The sequence below is a fragment of the Choloepus didactylus genome, chromosome 18 (genome assembly GCF_015220235.1).
Source record: "Choloepus didactylus isolate mChoDid1 chromosome 18, mChoDid1.pri, whole genome shotgun sequence".
In the NCBI taxonomy this organism is placed as follows: Eukaryota; Metazoa; Chordata; class Mammalia; order Pilosa; family Megalonychidae; genus Choloepus; species Choloepus didactylus.
The window spans coordinates 3,798,913-3,820,937 of record NC_051324.1 but is presented as its reverse complement, the minus strand read 5'-3'; the positions used below and the strand labels follow the sequence as shown (position 1 = coordinate 3,820,937).

General features: G+C 41.8%; 1 protein-coding gene across 1 annotated transcript in view; it reads right to left on the bottom strand.

Annotated features, from left to right (window-relative positions):
• The window catches only part of TEKT3 (tektin 3), a 28,257-nt gene extending 7,693 nt beyond the window's left edge, over positions 1-20,564 (bottom strand). Inside the window, 5 exon segments of the mRNA XM_037809326.1 lie at positions 2,556-2,801; positions 6,424-6,562; positions 10,082-10,152; positions 17,717-17,800; positions 19,986-20,564. Of these exon segments, the coding sequence (XP_037665254.1) occupies positions 2,556-2,801; positions 6,424-6,562; positions 10,082-10,152; positions 17,717-17,800; positions 19,986-20,564 (1,119 nt within the window).
• Between the last annotated feature and the right edge of the window lie 1,461 nt (positions 20,565-22,025).

Sequence of the window (22,025 nt, the reverse complement as noted above, 5' to 3'; positions counted from 1 at the left end):
GTCCTATGCTTCAGGCCCCACTGAATCGGGATCCTTCTCTGGTTCCTCCTCTTTCTCCTTTGCAAAGTTGAGCCTCCCTCATACGCTCTGGAAACCGCCCCCTTCTCCCACCTACTGTGGGGCCTGATCTCTGAAATCCCATTTCTCCGTGTCCTCCGCGTTACTCTCTCTCTTCCTTGGCTCCTTTCTTGTGGTTTGGAGACATGCCCAAACAGCACCAATTTTTTATTTTTAACCTCATGCCTTTATGAATACCCTCTCGTAGGGATACTCTCCAGTCCCTCTCCTGTATCAACTATGTTCATCCCTCCGCTTACCACTCACCCAATCTGCTGCAGCCCCTCTATTCTGTCTCTGGCTCCAGGTGGAATAATGAAACTGCACCATCAAAGCCAAAGTCAAGGCCTCTGTGATGACCCCGTCTCCTTGAAACTCTCCCCTGTCCCCTTTCCTCTGGCCAACTGCTCTCCGACTCTTTGTCTTTCTCTCTAACTTCTCACTTGCTTCCTGTGCAAGTTTTTCTCCTGGAGCTACTTCTGTGCTGTATCTTTTCTCCCCTAAGCAGATTTCATAGAATCACCCAGATTCAGCACTCAGATGAGCCAGGAATTCTTAAATCTGCCATGGAAGCTGTGACTTTTCTCCCAAAAGCTCAACAACCCGCTAACAGTCATTACAACGATGCTTATGTCCGTCACCCACTTCATCCATGACGTACTCCTTGAAGTCACACCTACCTCTCACCTCTGCAAACAAGTTCCCCTTCTGCTAAGCAGTTCTCCCACTCCATCTGCATCTCCAAGGGGTTCTCTCTGCACCTCTCATGGAATTTGTCGTTTTCTATGTCTTGTAGTTCTATCTTCACGTCTGGTCTCGTTTTAGATATGAGTTGGCAGGGTCAATGTGAAGTTCATGTGTGTATACCCCTGTCATTGACTGACTCATGTCCTACACAAGATGTGCAAGTCCTGTGGGTGTGAACCCATTTGTAGGTAGGATCTTCAGAGATCCTGTTACTGAAGGTGAGGCCAAACTGAATCAGGGTGGGCCATAATCCAATATGTCTGGACTCCTTAAAGCAAAGGAAATTTAGGTATAGAGTCATTGCAAGAGAGAAGAAGACAGACAGCTATGTGATAGAGGCAGAGATTGAGTTATGGATCATTGCCAAGCCACCCCAGAATGCTACAGACTTCAGAGAAAGCATGGTCTTGCTGACACCTTGATTTGGGACCTCTAGCCTCCAAAACTGCAAGGCAACTCATCTGCGGTGTTTGCTATAGCAGCCCTGGCAAACTGAGACAGCCCCAAAATGCTTAGTGCAATGCCTTGAGTGTAGTACACAAAATTTTGTTGGACAAAGGAATCCTATCACATCAGTCTTCTAAAAGACCTCTAAAATGGCGTCTTACTTCCCACGAGATAGAATCTTCTCTCTTTAACCTTCCCATCAATGTCACTTGTAACCTGGCTCCAACCTGCCTTCTCTCCCAGGACACTAGCCTTCTATCCCAGCCAAACCAGTCTCTTCCCAGACCTGAATTCAACTCTGATTTGCTACCTCTGTGGCTTTGTTCAAGATGTTACCCCAACTGGAAAGTGCATGTCTTCCTCCAAAACCCAATAACATGTTCTGCATTTGTTATGGGCAACCACAGTTTGTACATTTGCATTGTTATTCATTGTTCATGAGCTCTGTATATGCAGCTCCACTCCAAATGCATAAGCTTCCTGGGAACAAACATGACATTCTGCACTTCTCTCTACCCTTTTCAGTATAAAGTACCCTGTCTTGCTCAATAAATATTTGTTGTCTAGAGTTAGGGATGAGGACAGCCAAAGAAGACATCATACGAGAGAAAGGAAAATTACTACTGCCTCGGAAAACATTGACCCTTCATTTGGGCCTTAGAGCCACATGGCCATCCATGTAAGATGTTTAAAACAAAAATGATAAACTAGGTACAGCACAATACACAGAAATAACCAGAGCTCCAAGACTGATGCTAAGGAAGAGCTCTTTGTTTAACAATCTTGAAATATTTGCATTCTGATTGAATACTTCATTTGAATGTCATTGTCAAACTCTTATCCTTAGAGCACTTAAAACATTCTAGTATCAGAAACACTTTGAAATGACCAAATGGTGTCCTGTCTTTGGATTTGCATTCTAGAAAAAAAACGGCCTGAAATAGTTTAACAGAAAGCATTCCTACCATGTGTTCTAATAATAAATTCACCTTCTAGTTACATATGGTGACTCGTTAAACCCTAACAATAACACTTTTGTTTCTATTAAATACTAAGAACCTTTCATTACATAGTACAATCTTTGTGTTCCAAAACCCAACGGATTCCAATTTCATGTTGACACCTGGATACAAGGCTACAATAAATGGTACACTTTATACTGTTTTTAACTTTTCTTACTCTGAATAAGCCGGGAAGTCATGTGCTTTAGTGTGTCTCTCTGTGAGGGGTGAGAGATTTGTGTCCTCAATGTACCCACCTCTGTCCACGTCAGCTACGGGGTGCACTACCAGTGATGGATTTACCTTTGCGAGGTGAATCTGGATCTTATTTTTAGCATCTGCAGTCTCGGCAGTGCGATTGGTGAAAGACAAGTTCACTTTGTTGAACTGATTCCACCTTTCATTGGCAGTCACAACCAAGAGGTTTTGAATGTCGTCTCTCAGCTTGGCAGAGGCGGCTCGTTCGCTCTGGGAGCGCAGAATATTGTCATCGGTAAATTTGGCCCAGGACTCAGGCACTGAGATCCTGAAAAACAAAGGAAGTAGAACCTGACAATGGTGACAATGAGGAAATCAGAACAGACAGTCTGTAGGTAACCATTCATCCTATGAAAGAGAACTCAAGATTGCCAATCCTACTTTTTATTGCATAAAATGTAAACACCTGAGCAAAGTTTATTTTAAACTTGTCCTAATTGATCTTTGTTTTACTCTCACCAATTTCTATATATCTGAAGTATAAACTAAGTCCTCTATCAGTCTGGGAGAAAAATGTTTGATGATGAGTGTGGGTATGTAGATCTATTGAAAACGTGTCATGCCAGCTCAGGGAACACAAGAAAAAGCATTCACTCTGATGAGTCATCAAACAAATCTCAATGCAAACAACACCATACTAAGAATCCTTTATCAGAATAGTAAATACTAAAGAGAATAATTTTCAGTCCTGGTGAGCTTGTTTAGAAAAAGATACTCTTATAGCCTGAAGGTTTGAATGTTGAATTGGTACATCCACACTGGAGGGTAAAAAAAAACAACATAAATCAAGAGTCTTTAAAATGTATATAACCCAGAAATTCCACCTCTAGGAATTTTTTTAAGGAAATAATTTTCAGCAATATTTATGCCAATCCCTGAAAAATTGGAAACAACCTAAATGTCCAAAAGTAGGAAACAGGTAAAGTAAGTTATGGGTCCATTAAAAAAAAAAAGTGATCTATACAGCATGCAAACTTGTGTTGTCAAAGACTATTTATTTTTATAGACTTTTTTTTATATACTGCTAAGTGAAAAATCAGAGAGGCAAGACAGAGTTTAAGTGTAACGCCATTATTTAAAGATGCAAAACTCTATTTGGATGGAAAAATATTGGAAGGACTCAGAGTAAATAGTTAACATTGGGGAATCTCCAGGATCCCAGGTGACATTTGTTTGTTGGTTGGTGTAATCAGATATTAAATGACTCTTAACGGTTAACTAGGGGCTTTAGTTCAGGCCCAGTGACCCAGATTTCCATAGATGCTCCATCCTCCCACATTCTAAAGCGAAGCATCTCTTGGAAGAAAGGTGGCACTTACCTAGGCTATCACTCGAGGAGCTGCAAGAGATGGTGAAGAATTCACATTGGAATTAGAAGAGGACTGTTCTAGTTTGCTAATTCTGCCAAATGCAAAACACCAGAAATGGACTGACTTTTATAAAGGGGGTTTATTTGGTTCCACAGTTACAGTCTTAAGGCCATAAAGTGTCCAAGGTAACACATCAACAATCGGGTACCTTCACTGGAGGATGGCCAATGGTGTCCAGAAAACCTCTGTTAGCTGGAAAGGCACGTGGTTGCCATCTGCTCCAAAGTTCTGGTTTCAAAATGGCTTTCTCCCAGGATGTTCCTCTCTAGGCTTCAACTTCTCTCCAAAATGTCACTCTCAGTTGCTCTTAGGGCATTTGTCCTCTCTTAGCTTCTCCGGAGCAAAAGTCTGCTTTCAAAGGCCATCTCCAAAATGTCTCTGTAAACTGCAGTTCCTCTCTCAGCTCCTGTGCATTCTTCAAAGTGTCCCTCTTGGCTGTAGCAAGCTCGCTCCTTCTGTCTGAGCTTATATAGGGCTCCAGTAAACTAATCAAGGCCCGCGCTGAATGGGCAGGACCACACCTCCATGGAAATTATCCAATGAAAGATCTTTCCCACAGCTGAGTGATCACATCTCCACAGAAACATCCAATCAAGGCTCCAACCCAATCAACACCAATATGTTTCCTGCCCACACAAGTGTGCATCAAAGATAATGGCATTTTGGGGGAACATAATACATCCAAACCAGCACAAGGATCTTTACGGAGGGTTAAGTGTCCCAACTGCGTGATCTGATCCTGTCCAAGGAGGAGAGGAACATGCTTCCCTCTCACCTCAAGCCAAGTGAGAGGCATCTCATGGGGACCACTTAGGCGCAGGGTCTGCATCTCATTCATAATTGGAGAATATAAACGTTAACTTTGACGACTGTGCTGTCCTTCTCACAGCTGGGCAGGAGAGGCGGCTCTGGGACTGAGCAGCCCCACAAGAGAGAATCCACTTGGGGGAATCACTTTAAAAGGAGGGGGTTGTGAGTGGTTACTTGGGGGTGGTACTGGGGTGTCGACTTGGAAGGAGCACAAAGGAACCTGTGGGGTGATGAAAAAATGCTGTATCTTAATTGCGGTGGTAGTTGCATCACATACAAATTTGCCAACATGCATGAAAATGTATACTGACACTAAGTGCATTTTATTATATGTGAATTTCACTTTGGTGAAGGGGAAGTGGCCAGAAAAGACCATGAAATCTGCCCAAAATTGCAACAAGGGACAGCAAATAAACCAATGACAGAGCAGAGGTCAAAGCAGTAGTAAGAAAAAAAATTAAGCTGCTTTTCAGCCTATACCCCATGGGGTCCAACTCATTCAATAAACTGGCAAAATATGTTTTGCTTTATGCTCTTCTGTGTTTTCTAGATTTTTCTGCACCAAGCAGGCATTATTTCCATAGTTAGAAAAATAAACAATAAATATTCTTCTAAAAGAGAATGCGGGATGTAGAAAGTGCAGGCTTACTGAAGACTTGTTGAAAGAAGTATGTAGTCCATTACCCTTCAACGTCTTACCCCGTTTTTCCTTTACACCTGTGCCTCAGTTTGCCAGAGCTGCTGTAACAAATACCATACAATGGGTCGGCTTAGGCACCGAGAACGTATGGGCTCACAGCCTGGTGACCAGATGTCCAAACGCAGGAAGTCGGCTAGACCCTGCTTCCTCCCGGAGTTGGTGGAGTTTGGGTGATGGTACTTCTCCATCACATGGCCATCTCTCTCTCTCTTCCCAGGCTTCTACTTCTGTTGTCTACTGGTTTCTGTCTTTTTCCTCTCTTTCTAAGGCCTCCAGTCGTGCAGATGAAGGCCCACTGCAATTCAGCTTGGCCTCATCTAAATAGGATTCTTGAGGGTCCCATTCACAAACGAGTCCAAAGCTCAACTGATAACGCCTTCCGAGGTCCCAGTTACAAATGGGTTCACACCCACAGGAGCACGGATTATGGCGTGGCTGTGTTGTTTGTGGGGGATGTGATTCAACACCTGACAATCTGTAAGCTGGATCAAGTCACTTTTTTATGTCATTTTACTGAGATACATTCACATACCATACAATCATCCACAGTGTACAATCAATTGTTCACAGTATCACCATACAGTTGTGCATTCATCACCATAATCAGCACTTGAACACATTCATTACTCCAAAAAAAAAAAAAAATTAAAATAAGAATAAAAGTAAAAGTAAAAAAGAACACCTGGAACATCCCATATCCCCTATTATTCATCTGCTTTTTGTCCCCATTTTTCTACTCATCTGTCCAGGCACCATATAAAGGGAGCAGGAGCCACAAGGTTTTCACATCATACCCTACAAGCTACATAGTCATACTATCATCTTCAAGAATCAAGGCTACTGGGTTGCAGTTCAACAGTTTCAGGTATTTCCTTCTAGCTGTTCCAATACACTAAAAACTAAACAGGATATCTGTGTAATGCATAAGAATCACCTCCAGAGTGACCTCTCATGGGTCAAGTCATTTTGAAAGGCAGAAGGATGAATTAGACGGAAGCTGAGTCATGAAAGCCGTGGGTCTGACTTATGTCACATCGACCTTCTCCACCCCTCGGAAGAAGCTGACGCCGTCTGAAGTGTTTCGCAGGTGGTGGCACTTGTCGTCGATGCGGTAAGCCGCCTGCTTATCACTCAGGTCCTTCTCCAGCTCGTGCTGGGAAGCTCTGTTGGTTCTGCAACACAGTGGGGGAAGCGAAGCTTAGAGTTTGGGTGACAATTGAATATGGGGAAGCACAACTGCCCTTCTGGGTTGGGGCTCTCTCCTGACTGCTCTCCCGATCTCTCCTTCATCCAACACCCAATTTCTCAATGGAAATGAGCTTCTCCAGAGATGCCCAAGCACATAAGTAATTAGACCCCTCACTCCTGCCCTTCTCACTTCCCCCTCCTTGTGGCAGGGGCTGGGGTGGGGAGAAGGGGTGCAGGGAAGCAGGAGTCAGGTATCTGGAACCCAGGGGCTGAGGCCCCAACTTCCCAACACATGGACTGTTCCAGACAGGACACTGGCTTAAAGTAATCTGTCCATCTCTGCACCGTCCCTTCCCTCTTGCTTTTCCTCTTCTACATCCTAACTCCTTTCCCTCTATTCTTCAAGTGTAATCCCCCAAGAAATTAAGGTGTATACGGCCGAGCTTCCCTTACCCATGCAGAGTGACCTCAGTGTGTTGTCACACTAAGGGAGGCCTGAGGGGTTTGCCAGGAGGGTCAAAATCAACCTCCAGTGCAGTCCAGTGCAGGAGCTGGAGAGTGTTTGGGAAACAGCACGAGGGATTGGTGGCCCACACAGCCACCCTGCTGGGAAGAAGGAGAACTTGGTGTGCTCTAAGATGCACAGTCCTCCCTGCCATGCCCAGGAGAGAAAAGGCCTGAGAACCCACTACCAAAAGGAAAGGCCTAGGTGGCAAGAATAGGTGCAAGGTGAGACACTCATTATGGAACATTTCATGCAACAATTCATTATTAAGCTCCTACTGTGTTCTAAGAGCCTGAGACACATCATTGGACAAAATAACCATCTCTTGCCCACAGAAGCTTGCATTCTACTAGGAGACAAACAGTGCACAGAATGAATAAGCAAAGCATGCAATTTGTTAGAAAGACAATGCAAAAAAGAAAGCAGGGGCAAAGGGAACCAGGAGTATGGGTTATAGAGAGCTGGGATTTTAAATAGGATAGGAGGTCTCCTGGAGGAGGTGACATTTAAGCAAAGACTTAAGGGAGTAGGGGAGCAGATCATGCAGGGCTTTCCTGACCACTATACAGATTCTTGTTTTACTCCAAGTGAAACAGGGGCCACTGTAGGCTTTGTAGCAGTGACATGATCTGATACACAATTTAAAAGGATCATCCCAGGGCTGGGTTGAGAACAGACTATAGGGTGCAGGGAGAGCCATCAGGAGACCATTGTGGTCATCCAAGCAAGAGATGATAGTGGCTTGAACCAATGGGATGAAACATGTTCAGATTCTGAGCATGTTTTAATGATACAACCAAGAGAATCTCCTACAAGATTGCATGTCGGTGAGAAAAGAGAAGAGCTAAAGTTGAGTAATCGGAAGGACAGCGTTCCATCAGTTAATGTGGCCAGGCCAAGGATAAGGACAGAAGTTCAGTTGGCACGTTTGTCTTGGGGTGTCCAATAAATGTCCAAGTGGAGGTGCCAAGTAGGTTGCTGGAATTTGGGGAGAGGTCTGGGCTGGAAATAAAAATTAGGTAGTCACTGGCATACGGGTAGTATTTAAAATGTAGGGCAACTGGTCATTTCTACATTCCCAGCACCCCAAAGTGGTCTAGGTATACAGGAGCCACTCTGTAAAGATTGCACTGAGTTAACTGAAGCAATTCTAGCTGTGGCTTCCCTCCAACTTAGCCTGGGCCTCTGGGCAAGTCACTTGACCATCAAAGCTAATTTCTTTCTCTGTAAAGTAGAATGGAGGGTAGCAGAATGTGAGTGATCCGCATTTTGTGAATTCTAAAGAAGGTACAAAAGATGGAAGATTAGAAAGCTATCTACCTCGCTACTTCTGTTGTCAGTCTCTAGCCTCAGGTTATTACATTGAAACTCTTCTACTAACTGTTGGGAGGCTGCCATTACAAGGTCTTTTTCACATGTGGTCTAGAACCAAGATATCCTGCAGGCTTCCTCTCGAGTCTCCTCTGGAAGGTGCTCAAGACAGAACCCCATGGATGGGAAGATTTGTGGCTGCATGATGCTACCTAATGAGAATCCATTGTCAGCTAAATTTCAAACCAAGGGCTCCATTGACCCTTCTAAAATGTGGAGTTGCAAAACCGTCTTCTCGTCACCCTCCCTAGACAGAGCAAGGTGGCCACAGTTAGAGATTCCAGGCCCCACTCACCCTGGAGAAGCCATTTCCAAACAAGTTCACAGGCAGAGACAGAACTTTTACAAAGGACTGTGATAAGGCCAAAAACGAGGCACCTTGTGATGGGGAGTGAGATGGAGACATAACTATTCCAGGGAGGAATGAGAAAAGCAAAGAACCCAAAATATGGGCCTTAGGTTTTAGTTTATAAAAGAAAAAGAAGATTAGGAACTGGATCAGAAGGAAACAGAACAGAATCAACTCTTTGCACTACGCCAAGCTAAGTGTTCCTGCAATTCCTGGGAAGCAGAAACCAAAAATTACTATCAGGATCACACTGTTGTATATTTACAGTTACTAAAGGACACTTTACAGTTAACCAAACCAAGAATGGGCAGTCATTGTTAACTAGTCTTGTGCCTGTCTTTATAACGTTCTGAATTAAAAAAAAAAAAAAAAATCCTTCCAACCACAGCTCAAGAGAGATCTCAGCCAGGTAAACTTCTCTGACCTTTACAAGCGTCGATCCTGATGTGCAGGGTGGGCAAACTGAGCAAGTTCTTTGTGTATAACATACGTTATCCTTGACAACGTCAGTATCAGCATAATTGTCTTTTTTTTTGGCATGACATATTCAACAGCATTCCATGGCCATAAGCAACCGAACGGTGAAGTGATCTTTCTATTAATGTTGGGTAGCAGGCTCAGCCAACACTTTTCTATGCTGACAACTGCTCTCCTTGCTTAAGATCTCCCCTTGATTGCTATTCTCCCCCCACTCCCCACCCCCATAAATATTCAGTACCTACTAATGCCAAGATAGTCACTGCACTTGAGGAATTTGTATCCTGGCGGGGAGTGGGATGGGCAAATGATTATTGTGGGATGGGATGAGATGAACTTTGCAATGGTGTAACCAAAGAATGAACGTGAGTGAGCCTGGGTCTGCTGCTGAGGCAGGAGAGGCTGAGTCTTCAAGGAGGGATGGAAAAGAAACCCACAAGTGAACCACGATTCACTCCTTTTCCCACTGCCCTTCCTTGAAACACACATTACCAACTGTTAGGATTGAACATATACAAGAAGTCAGTCTCTTATCAAAGAATGAAAAGTCTCTGGAGTTAAAAGACATCTTGGCCAAACTCCAAATCCTTTCCATGGCATCTCAAAATTATTTCTTTAAATAAAAATTTAAAGTGAATTTATGCAAGTACTCATCTTAACCTTTGGATAAGACGTGTGTGTGTGTGTGTGTGTGTGTGTGTGTGTGCATCCTTATAAAAGCTAAGAGAAGTCTGAATGGCACACTTGAAGAGTATCATTTAATGATAGATTTTAAGTTGCATAGACAGAAAAAGCTCTTACGCAAGTTGGGCAATAGCCTTATCCAAATGTAGCTTCATTCTTTCTTGACAACACAGAATAACATCAACTTCCTAGTCAATTGGGAAAAAAAAAACCACATTAATGCTTTTGTTATTGAATACAACATTCAAAGTCAACAACCTAACGAAACATCGAGGAAAAGACCTTTTCTCTGGAAAAATTGTGGAGTAAAACAAGAGACCGATTTTACATCCCCTTATTTATTTATACACCTCCATGGTATAGTAATCTAACTACGAAACTGAGATTCACCCTTTATTGGGCTAGAGAAAAATTATGTCGTGGAACAAATTTTGACACAGTTAAAAATGTGGGGTTTTCTTTCCATCTCTGGTCCTTTATTAAACCAACACAAAGAAAAAAATCAAAAGCCTGGTGATGTGCAAGATTGAATTTAAATGCATGGCTTCTTTACAATAACTACTCTTCTGAGACAAAGCAAAATCAGAGAACGAAAAAGGACAGTTGAAGAGACTTCCCTCTGGCAGTGCACATCACCCCAGACAGATCTGGGTCTTTGACCTCCACACGGCCAGCCCCACCATTGTCCCCATTGTGTGCTGTAGCCAGCTCTCTGACAGGTACAAATTCCAGTCTAGCTATGCCCCCATATTTGACCATATAAGTAGCATTTTGATGCTGTCTGTGTATATATATACTATTAGCTAACAAACATGCTGTATCAGAGTTTTTTAAATAATATTTGTTTCCCTCTGAAACTCATTCCCCATTAGAAATCTGGGGAAATCAAAATAGCACTAGGAGTGTGTATAATTACTGTCATTTTTTTAAAGCAAAAAGTGATCATACTGCATATACTCTTTTGTGACCCACTTTTTCATCTTAAGCCTAAACATTTTCCAATGACATTAAACAATGCTACAATGAACAACTTCAATAAAATATTTTGACATTGCCAAAGAAGGTGTATTCTTTTTCAAAGTTTTTGACAAGCACATCCAAATTGCCCTTCGGAAAAGTAGTGGGAAGATGGTGAAGTAGGAAGCTGTGGGAATCAGTCTCTCCACAGAATAGCTATTAAACAGGCAGGAACCGTCTGCATCAACTATTTTGAAACTCTGGAGTCCAGCAGAAAACGCTGTGCAGCATCCAAGAAAGAGCAGGAGGAAGAGGCTGGTAAATTGTGGAAAATACCAGCGAATCGTTCTTTCTGCTTAGGGGTTACCATCACCCATGCCCCACTCTCATGCAGGCAGCAGGGGGGTCCAGCCCTTGGCATAGCAGGTGCCAGAGAGGGACATAAAAAGCTAGTTCCCCAAGATCTGGGGGAGGGGAAGGGTGCAGCCCAGTCGCTAGTCGCTGCTTTCGATTAACCACTCCAGACTGCTGGGGTCCAGCTGTAAGTGTGGCCCCTGTTCCATCCCACCCAAAGGCAGAGGAGGAGACTTACAAGACGGTCTCTTCCTCAGAGATGCAGAGGACAGTGGAGGGGCTGCACTGGCGGGGCAGGTGCTGAGTTAAGAAAGTGCAGCTCTGGGGAGCCATGAAAGAAGCTCCCGGAGCCCTTCTTGGCTCTTCCCTCCTGCCTTCCCCAGGGCAGTTTGGGGCCAGCCAGTGCTCCCTTTATGATTCCCTGGTTTTGTTCCAGCTGGGAACGACTGACTTGGGAAACTCCTCTCCGGCAAGCCCCCTCCCAGAATTTGCCCTCCGGCAAAAGCAGCTTGAAACAAGGAAAGTAATGTAAGAAACAACTGAGGTGGGTGGCCTGGAGCAAGGGCTTAGCTGCTCTAAGTCCAGCAGTGGAAAAGCTGGGAGAGGGTAAATATTTACCCAACCACAAGCAGCCAAAGGAGAAATAGATAAATGGGACCTGAAAGTAAAAACTTATGTGCCTCAAAGGACTTTACCAGGAAAGTAAACCAATAACCTACACAATGGGAGAAAATATTTGGAAACTGCATATCTAATAAGGGCTTAATATCCAGAATATATAAAGAAATCCATCAACTCAACAGCAAAAAGACAACTCAAATTTATAAATGGGAAAAAGACTTGAATAGACATTTCTCCAAAGAAGATATGCAAATGGCCAGAAAGCACATGAAAAAATGGTCAATATCATTAGCCATCAGTGAAATGCAAATCAGAACCACAGTGAGATACAATTTCACACCCATTAGAATGGCTACTACTTTAAAAACGGAAAATTACAAGCGTTGGATAGGATGTAAAAAAAATAGAAACACTTATCCACCGCTGGCAGGAATGTGAAATGGTGCAGCCATTGTGGAAGACAGTTTGATAGTTCCTCCGAAAGTTAAGTACAGAACTTCCATATGACTCAGCTATCCCACCTAGGTATATATCCAAAAGAATTGAAAGCAGGGACTTGGACATTTGCACACCGATATTCATAACAGTATTATTCACAATGGCCCAAAGATGGAAGCAACTCAAATGTCTATCAACTGGTGAATGGATAAACACCATGCAGTATATCCATACAATGGAAGAGTATTCAGCCATAAAAAGAATGAAGTTCTTTTGAACAGGAAGTGAGATACGGTAGGTTAGTATAGGCTGGAGTGAAATAGTGACACATCCTAGACTAATTTGGGCAGATAATAAAAAATATATTTTCAGCCTCCCCCTCCCCAGCCCCGAGGATCTGGGGGAAGGTGTGGATGTGTTGGGCATCCTCACCTGGACTGGTGTTGATGTTGTCACAGACATTGGGACTGGCGGTTTGATGTGCTGAGCCCTTGAGCATGGGACTTGCCCTTATGAAGCTCATTACCACAAAGGAGAGTCTAAACTTGTATGTAATGGTGCCTAAGAGTCTCCCCCTGAGTACCTCTTTGTTGCTCAGATGTGGCCTTCTCTCTCTCTAACTGAGCCATCTCAACAGGTGAACTCGCTGCCCTCCCCCCTACGTGGGACCCGACCCCCAGGGGTGTAAATCTCCCTGGCAACGCAGAGTATGACTCCCGAGGATGAATGCGGACCCAGCATCGTAGGACTGAGAGTATCTTCTTGACCAAAAGGGGGATGCAAAATGAGACGAAGTAGTTTCAGTGGCTGAGAGATTCCAAATGGAGTCGAGAGGTCACTCTGGTGGACATTCTTATGCACTATATAGATAACACCTCTTAGGCTTTAATGTATTGGAATAGCTAGAAGTAAATACCTGAAACTACCAAACTCCAACCCAGCAGTCTGGACTCCTGAAGACGATTATATAATAATGTAGATTACAAGGGGTGACAGTGTGATTGTGAAGTCCTTGTGGATCACACCCCCTTTATCTAGTGTATGGATGAATGGAGGAATGGGGATAAAAACTAAAGGACAAATGGGGTGGGATGGGGGAATGATTTGGGTGTTCTTTTTTCACTTTTATTTTTTATTCTTGTTCTGGTTCTTTCTGATGTAAGGAAAATGTTCAGAGATAGATTGTGGTGATGAACGCATAACTATGTTATCATACTGTGGACAGTGGATTGTATATCATGGATGATTGTATGGTGTGTGAATGTATTTCAATAAAACTGAATTTAATTTAAAAAAAAAAAAAAAGAATGAAGTTCTGATACATGCGACACCATGGATTAACCTTGAAGACATCATGTTGAATGAAAACAAGACTGACACAAAAGGGCAAATAGTAGATGATCTCAATGATATGAAATAATTAGAATAAGCCAACTCACAGAGTCAGAATCAAGAATACAGGTTACCAGGAGACAGGGTGTAGGTAGGAAATTAGGAAACTAATGCTGAAAATGTACAGTTTCTATCGGGGATGATAGAAAATTCTGGGTAATGGATAGTGGTGATGGTAGCACAACAATGTGAACCTAATTAACAGCACTGAATTATATATTTGAATGTGGGTAAAAGGGAAATTAAAATAAAAATTAAAAACAAAAATCTATAAAACCTTATAACACCGTGAGCCCTAAGTTAAACCATGGACTATAGATAATAACACAATTAGAAAAATGTGCCTTCATTAATCGTAACAAGTGTACTACACCAATGCAAGGCTTTCATAATAGGGTGGTATACGGAAGCCCTGTATTTCATGCATGATTTTTCTGAAAAACCACAACTTCTCTAATAGTAAGAGCAATAAAAAGTAGTGCCATTTACAGGAATGAAATGAGGGTGCCGTTTCCTCACCTTGCACCCTATCAATGTGACAAGACCCTCAAAACAGTAAACCTGCTTGAATTTGCATCTTATTATTAGGGTGCATAATAATATTATAATAATAATTATTATTATTAGGGTGCATACTTCTATGTATTTGTGAATCTTGTGACATTCTTCTTTTATGAACTGCCTGTTCATGTGCTCACCCATTTTCTGTTTGTTTTTTAATCAATTTATAAGGATTCCTAATATATTTATAATAGCAACCCTTTTACACCATTTGTGTTAAAAACCTTTCTCTCTCTCTCTCTCTTTTTTTTTTTTTTTTTACCAGTTGGGCCCTTGCCTCTATATTTTGTGCATGGCATTTTTGATATATAGATTTTTATAGTTTCTATGACATCAAATCTATCGAATTTCCCCTTAATGGGTTCTGCCTATGTTATTTTACTCATAAAGGCTTTGTTTGCACTAATATTATTTAGCTATATAACCCTCTCATTCTTTTATCATTTAATTGCTTAATGTAAAATATATGCTTAGAGTTTATTTAGGTGATACCCCTAATGTCCGATTTTTTGATACTCTGAAATAATGGAGTAAATGAAAACCTAAATTTCCATCACAAATTGTTCCCAAAGCTCCCCCACCTGACGCAGAGTGGAGATGTCTCACACATTCTGAGAGTAGGTTGTGCATTAGTCTTAGTTTTTAGTGTTGCCAGATTTTCGTCTTTTTCTATGGTTCTCCTCCCATTTTTAAATTTTTGTTTATTTATTTATTTTTACTATTTTAGTGAGTTGTTGGCAAAAGAGTCATGGAATGCTGCTTAGAAAACAACATCTAAAACCCCAAACCCTACTGTGCAGATACACTGAGTGTACAATCTGCCAGAGTGCAAATTCCTGGCACTTTTACTGGAATGGAAAAAAAAGTTACATTTAATGAGACTCTTAGTGTTTAAAAAAATCCTTCAACAATGCTTAATGGTTGGTCTGTGAATCTAAATAACGTCAGATGGTGAATGTCAGATGTTTGGGGGCAGAAGGGTTCGTGGGAATAAGGAGAGCAGAAACCAAAGAGCTTTGGCCAACAGAATTCATGAGAAAATATTTCATTGCACCCGCGTGTGTGGATATTTTTTTTCTTTTTCACAAATAAGCCTTTGAAAGCTACCTATTTTCTTCATTTAGCTTTTCTAAAACTTGATGTCCATTTTGTTAATATCCCTACCTCGAGTAAGTTAGCCATGCAGGATATGGTCACTGCTTGAATCGCTTAGTCTCAAGGAAAGCTTGCCTCAGTTCTTGACCCATTCCTTTCATTACAGATCCAGTTGCTTTTAGGTAAAGCGGCCCTAAGAGAGCCTAAACCTCTCAAGCAGTGGTTATTAACCCCAGCTGTTCATTAAAATTATCTGGGGAATATTTTCAAAATACCAGTGCCTGGGGCCCACTCCAGATTTGCATCAAGCTCTCCGGGGATGGCACCCAGACAGTGATTATTTTTCAAGCCTCCAGGTGATTCTAATGTGCAGCCAGGTCTGAGAGCCAGTACTAAACCAATGGGACACTAACAGTGGTCCAGATTCAAGACCTCTCTTGGAAATGCCATAGTGTGTTGGTGTGAGGGCAAGCTCACGAGGTGAAGCTGTCAGAAGTGACTTATAATTGACTTCAGGCAGAGCAGCTTGGAATTAGTGAGAGCAAGAGGCCGAGGGAGAAGTGCTGGTCAATTGTTATCTGTTTACGATGACAAAGTCAAAGACGATAATTTTAAGACTTGCGAGATTCATCGGAGGCTGGGAGAGAAGAAACTGCAGAGCACGGAACCCTCCTGGCAAAGCTATTTCATGAGGCTCTTCTAGCCCGAATCACCCGGGCCCACCAGCACAGTAGAATTACACAGCCTCTCCGCAGTGGCGAAAGCCCCACCGAGCACACCACTGCAACTCAGACCTCTCTCAGGGGACCAGATAAGTGGAAGAGTGGAAAGAGCAAAGAAAATACTTCTGCTTCTCACCCTCGATGTGATGGGCCACTGAAAAAATTTAATGCAATGTTAAAAGGGACCATTGTGGGAATAAAGAACTCCGATGTCCAGGTTGCCAGCTCATCTTATTTAATTTCTCACCAAGGACTCACTGGGTCTTAACAATCAAACAAAGACAAAGAGGCAGGGCCCTACCAAGCTGGTTCAGGATAAAGATGGATTTGGGGCGGAAGACGATTGTGCCGAGAAGTTAGTGGGGAGCTACCAATGGAGGGCCTCGGTGGATTTGCTCCTGAAGGAACCAGGGAGTTGAAGAACGGTTTTAAACATAAGGTCACAAGGGAGAAAGTGGGGATGATGTATAGGATAGATCCAAGTGAAGCTGGGGGAAGGGAAAATGTTTATGGATTTCACATTAACCAGCAATGAAGCAGGAAAAGAATTAGAACAATCATGGGATGGAAGGGAAGAGAAAGGGGCAAGAAGCAATCAGAGGAATAATTTATGAGAGCTGGAAATGGATCATAGGTAGTGGAGGAGATGATGGTCACTTCACGACGATGCCCAACAGATGTGTGACCAAAGTAAAAATGTTTGCCAGGCTGTTAGAGATGCAGAACTGATGTGTCCTGAGATTGGGAAGGCCCCGGCACATGGTGGCTGAAACCTCAGGAATGCAGGACATCTGGCGGGAGCAAGTTTAGGAAGCAAAAGACAGAAAACTCAGAACTAAATCATATTTACTTGGTGGAAGGCGAGGAGAGCCTAGAAGGAGAATCAGCCGAGCAGAGCGTTTGTGATCACAAACTTCTGGATGGTGATAGATCAAAGATTTTCCAAATGCATTTACCCTTTGACCCATCAATTCCATTTCCTGAAATGTATTCTAAGAAAATAATCATACAGTTATCAATAATAACATTTTATATACTGCGTTTTTATTAAAATAGATATAATTAAGTAAAAGAGGGAGACAGGGAAACCACGTAACTATTCAACAAGAAAGGATGATGTTTTTTTTAGAAAAAGATTGAACATTGTGAAACACTATGCAGCCATTCAAAAATGTCTTAAAAGAATAATGATATGGGAAAATTACCCCAACATAATATTCAACAAATAAAGCAGGACACTCTGTTGCATATGAAGTATGATTCTAATCTTAAAGACATGTCTGTGTGTATTCATGCGAGTTGGGTGGTATCTATCTAAGCATGATTTTAAAAGAGACTGAAACACTCCAAATTTAACAGGGATTTTCTGTCTAATAGCAGTTCAGGTGATTTTGATCTTTCTTTATCCCTTTCTGTATTTTTTCAAATTCTTTCAGTAAACATATATTATCTTTACAACCAAGAAAAATGTATCTTTCTAAAAGTTACGGATGTCTGATATGATAACTCCTTACTTCTAAGTGGCTTTAGGTAGCATCATTTTTTTCTCTACATACGAAGCACAATCTTGCAGCTAGGCTGCTTGCTATTGGAGTTTTGCCTCCGTATTTACCATCAGTAGTTGTGTTTCCACTTCGTCATGAACCAGGTCGATGCCCATTCTCTTCTCTCGATGAAACAGACATTCTCGGGCCACCTAGAGAAACGCACATAACACACACTACCATCAGCGACAGCAGTTGTAACGACTCGTTTCTGAAACAAATCAATAGATTCTCCATTACCAGGTGATTATTTTTAAAGTACTATTTATTGTTTTCCTAATCATAAAACAATATCCTTACCCACTGAAGAGAAAATATATAGAAAAGAAAAATGAAAATATGACTTAGCCATGATCCCATCACTGTTTCATTTGTTGGTTTTTTTAACAAAATTTAGGTTATAATGTCCTTACAATTTTATATTATGCTTTTTAGGATTAGCATTAAAGAGTAGGTCCAAGCCAAGAAATATTCTTTGAGACAAAATATGTTAAGGACTCCAATGGAAAACAGCTTAGATTGCTAACAATAAATTATGTATGAAAGGACATTATGCAGCTGTTAAAATGCTTTTTCAAAGAGTATTCATGACATGGGAAAACTGTATAGTGTTAATTTTTTAATAACTTAAAATATAATAGTATATTCACTATACTCTGGTTATAATATCACTGAACAAAATCTTTGAACAAACCTCTAGTTTTTTTATAATATACTTTATATTTACTAAATGAGGGATTACTGAGTTGAGGGGAATTCTGATTATTATAAATATATTTTGAATAATATAGTGTGTTATTATTATATATATATATACACATAACTAAATTGCTTTCCAGGAAGTTGCTACCAATTGCCAATCCCACCAGCAATACACAAAGTGCCCTTTTCTTGCACTTTTGCCAACTCTAGATGTGATTGTCATTTTTATAAATTCGATAAGCCAAAGATGGCTACTTCATTGATTTAATTTGCATTTTCAATATTAAGTTTAACATTTTTCCTTATATTAGTTGATCATCTGTATTTGCCCTTTTGACATTCATCCTTTTATGTGTTTAACTCTTTCCAATTTTTATCAAGACCTCCTAATACTGGGGTGATAGTAAACGTGCAAACACAGAAGGACATCTGGACAAATACAGCAGGAAAAAATTTCAATGAGACCCACCCCAATCAGGGGAGCAGTCATCACTGAAAGAAGTGCTAAGGGAAGAAACAGAATCTCTCCTAGACATTACATAAAGGTTAAGTGGCTATCATTTAAAGGAAGATTCAGTGGGGGGCAGGATGGGGTGTAGAATGGACTAGCAATCCTCAAAATGAGGTGGGATTGGGATTGGGGAAGGACATCAAGGGCTTTTGAACCTAAACATCATGACGAGTTCATTTAAAAAGATATCTCAAGATTTCTGGAAGTGTGTGTATTTGTGTGTGTTTGTAAATGGGAAGGGGGTGCAGTAAAAAGTGTGTGGGTTTGACCAACAAACCCTTCACACCACTAGCTTCCAGCTACCCTTTGCCATGGCATAGACCTTCGCAGATGCTTCTCACATGGCAAACAAGTCAGACAAGCATCATCATCCACCACGAAACATGGCTAGCTTTCCACATCAAAATATTTACAACTTCCAAAATAATTTCTCATCTATACCTGTTCAAAAACAGAATGTCTTCTTTTGGTGGTGGTGGGCACCATGGGGTTGAAGAGCCCGTGATGTGCTCAGAGGGTTAGAGGGGATTTGAGCCCACTCAGAAGCTGGGTCAGAGGCAACCAGCTTGCCCCCACCCCATTACCAAGGTCACCGACCTACCCTCTGTCCCATTTCCCCACTTAATCAAACTCATCCCACCTCCTGGAATGGTCTCATTTGGTATTTTCACTGTGCCCTGAAACAGAACCACAAAGTATGCACAGGAGGTATTTCATGGCACAGACTAGAAGAACAAAAAGAACAAAATAACAATAGAAAAGGATAGTAAAAAAATAAACCTCAAGTAATGTTTCCATTAACCCAGGGACAAGAGTGATCTAGCAGCCCATTTAAGAGATGAGAAGATGCGATTTTCACCATACAATTTCATGCATCTTAATCATATCTCTTTAATGAGCCTTCTTTGTTTTGCAATCAGAATTCTAATTAGGTGGTTGCTCTATATAACATGTAAAATGGCAATGGCTTTACCATTGCTGAAACCAGCTACAGATTTATTGATCAGGGGTTGGCTCCTGCAGGTGATGTGAAACGACTCAACGTATAAATAGCCTCAGAGATTCAGCCAGTGGATTGCAATCACGAAAATGCAGTGTCTTTTATCATAAGTGCTCGTATCTACCTGAAGTGAGGCTTCTGTCTCCACCAAAGCCCTCTCCAGCCTTTTCTTAATATCAGTGAGGGCATTTGTCTCTCCAATCATTTCGTCCAACTCATGAATGATTTCAGATTTCCAAAACCCGATGTCATTGACTCGTTCTCCCAAGTTTTGGGTGCAGTCTGCCTGGGTTTTCCTTGTTTGTTGGTACTTGTCTTGAATCAGACGAGATGTATCTACCCTCAGCCTCTCTGCGTTGTGTCGGGACGTGGTGGACTCTTGGTAGTTGGTTAGATTGGATCGGTACCAATCGTCGGGAGTGTACCTGGTGAAGAGGGTGGTTCTGTTGGACACGAAAGGAAGCATGGTGCTGTTGGACTCCCTCTGGGCTCTGGTGCAGTACGGGGCCAAGCCCGGCAGGTTGGAGGCCACTCTGTAGTACGTGTTCAGTCTCCAGGGAAGGCTCAAGCTATGGGTCAAGTTGTAGTGGGGGAAGCGGTCCCTGTAGCTTGATGTCACAGTGCTGATGGCGGGTAGACAGCTGGTCGGCATTGGTTGAGGGTGGGCATAAGTTGCCGTTAAAGTAGAACCTAAAAGCTCCATGATGCTCAAATACTGTTTGCAAATCTCTCCTGTTAAGAGAAAAAAAAAAAAGTAAAAACAGATAGGCACATGAATTCATCTCTGATGGAAAACCTACAAATAAAAGGCCACATCGGACTGGGTATCGGTAGCATTGTCCCCTAACACATTAGATATTTGTTCTACTTTGACCCCCAGCTTTCCCAGTGCTAAAACATCCCTGCATATGTATATTCTTTTCATCTCTGCTCCTCACATTTTTTAGACAGGCCATTGGAATTTTAGAATTTTCTTTTTTTTAATTATGAGAGTAAAATTGTCTCCTTGAAACAAATGCAAAGTAAAAGCCCAAACTTGGCATTTTAACAGATAGGGATTGAAATCTTGGGTCTATGTTTTAATAACTGTATGACACTTGACACATCACTTAACCTCCCTGTGCCTCAGTTTCCCCACCTATAACTTGGTGATAACAATAATACTTACTGCTTTGGATTACTGTGAGCAGTATCAGCAGTAAGGGGCTGCTTGGAGGAGTAATCACCCCCTCCCATCTCCTTCAGCACCCCACACCCCTCACCAAACCATCCCAAATAAACAATCTTGGGAACAGCAGTCAGTGTCCCTGGTAGGTGAACACAGCTAAGACAAGCACCTAGGCCCCCTTTTCTTGGCAGCTTGACACCTCTAACCACCTCCAATACAGAAATTCTAGGGCAGCCAGGGAGGGTATAAGGACTGAATACAACGATGCTAAGTACTTGGAATGCTTAGCACCGTCCCGGGCACATAGTATAAGATAAATATATTTTATCCCCTACCAAAAGGGAACGCCTCAGAAGTAGACCCTGAAGAGGCCATTAATAGTTATTCTTTCCAGGTTTTTTTCTATTCATATGCCAACATGTTTTCGGTTTTTTTTTTTTACTTAAATATATATTTTGGACCTATCCCCCTGATAGAAAATATAGCTCCACTTCATCCTTTTTACTAGCTGCAAAATATTCCATTGTCTGGAACTTTAAGTCATTATTTGTCCAGAAATTCAAGAATGCCACACACTATGACATATATTTCAGCATCTAAATATCATTCTGCTTTGGGGTTAATGCCTATGGAACTGTTTACAAAACAGAAAAAAAAATCAGGTCCAATTATATAGTCTGCTCAGGAAAAAAATCCTTCAATCATTGTATAAATAGCTGTATCTTGAGGCCTTGGGTACTCAAACCACAAAATAATCTATTTGTAGAATTGTGGTCAAGTCAAAAGCCACTCAGACCATGTGTGATGAAATAGTGATCCACTGCCAGTGGTGGCAGCCCACACCACCACAGCTCCCTGATTTTTCTCAAATTCTTCCTTCCCATATACCCCAAACCCCTTACACTGGCCAAGCTTAGAGAACAAGGGTGGAAAATAAAATGCCTTAATCACCACTTGCCATGTGAAACTTAAACACTGCTCTTGAAAAAGGAAGTG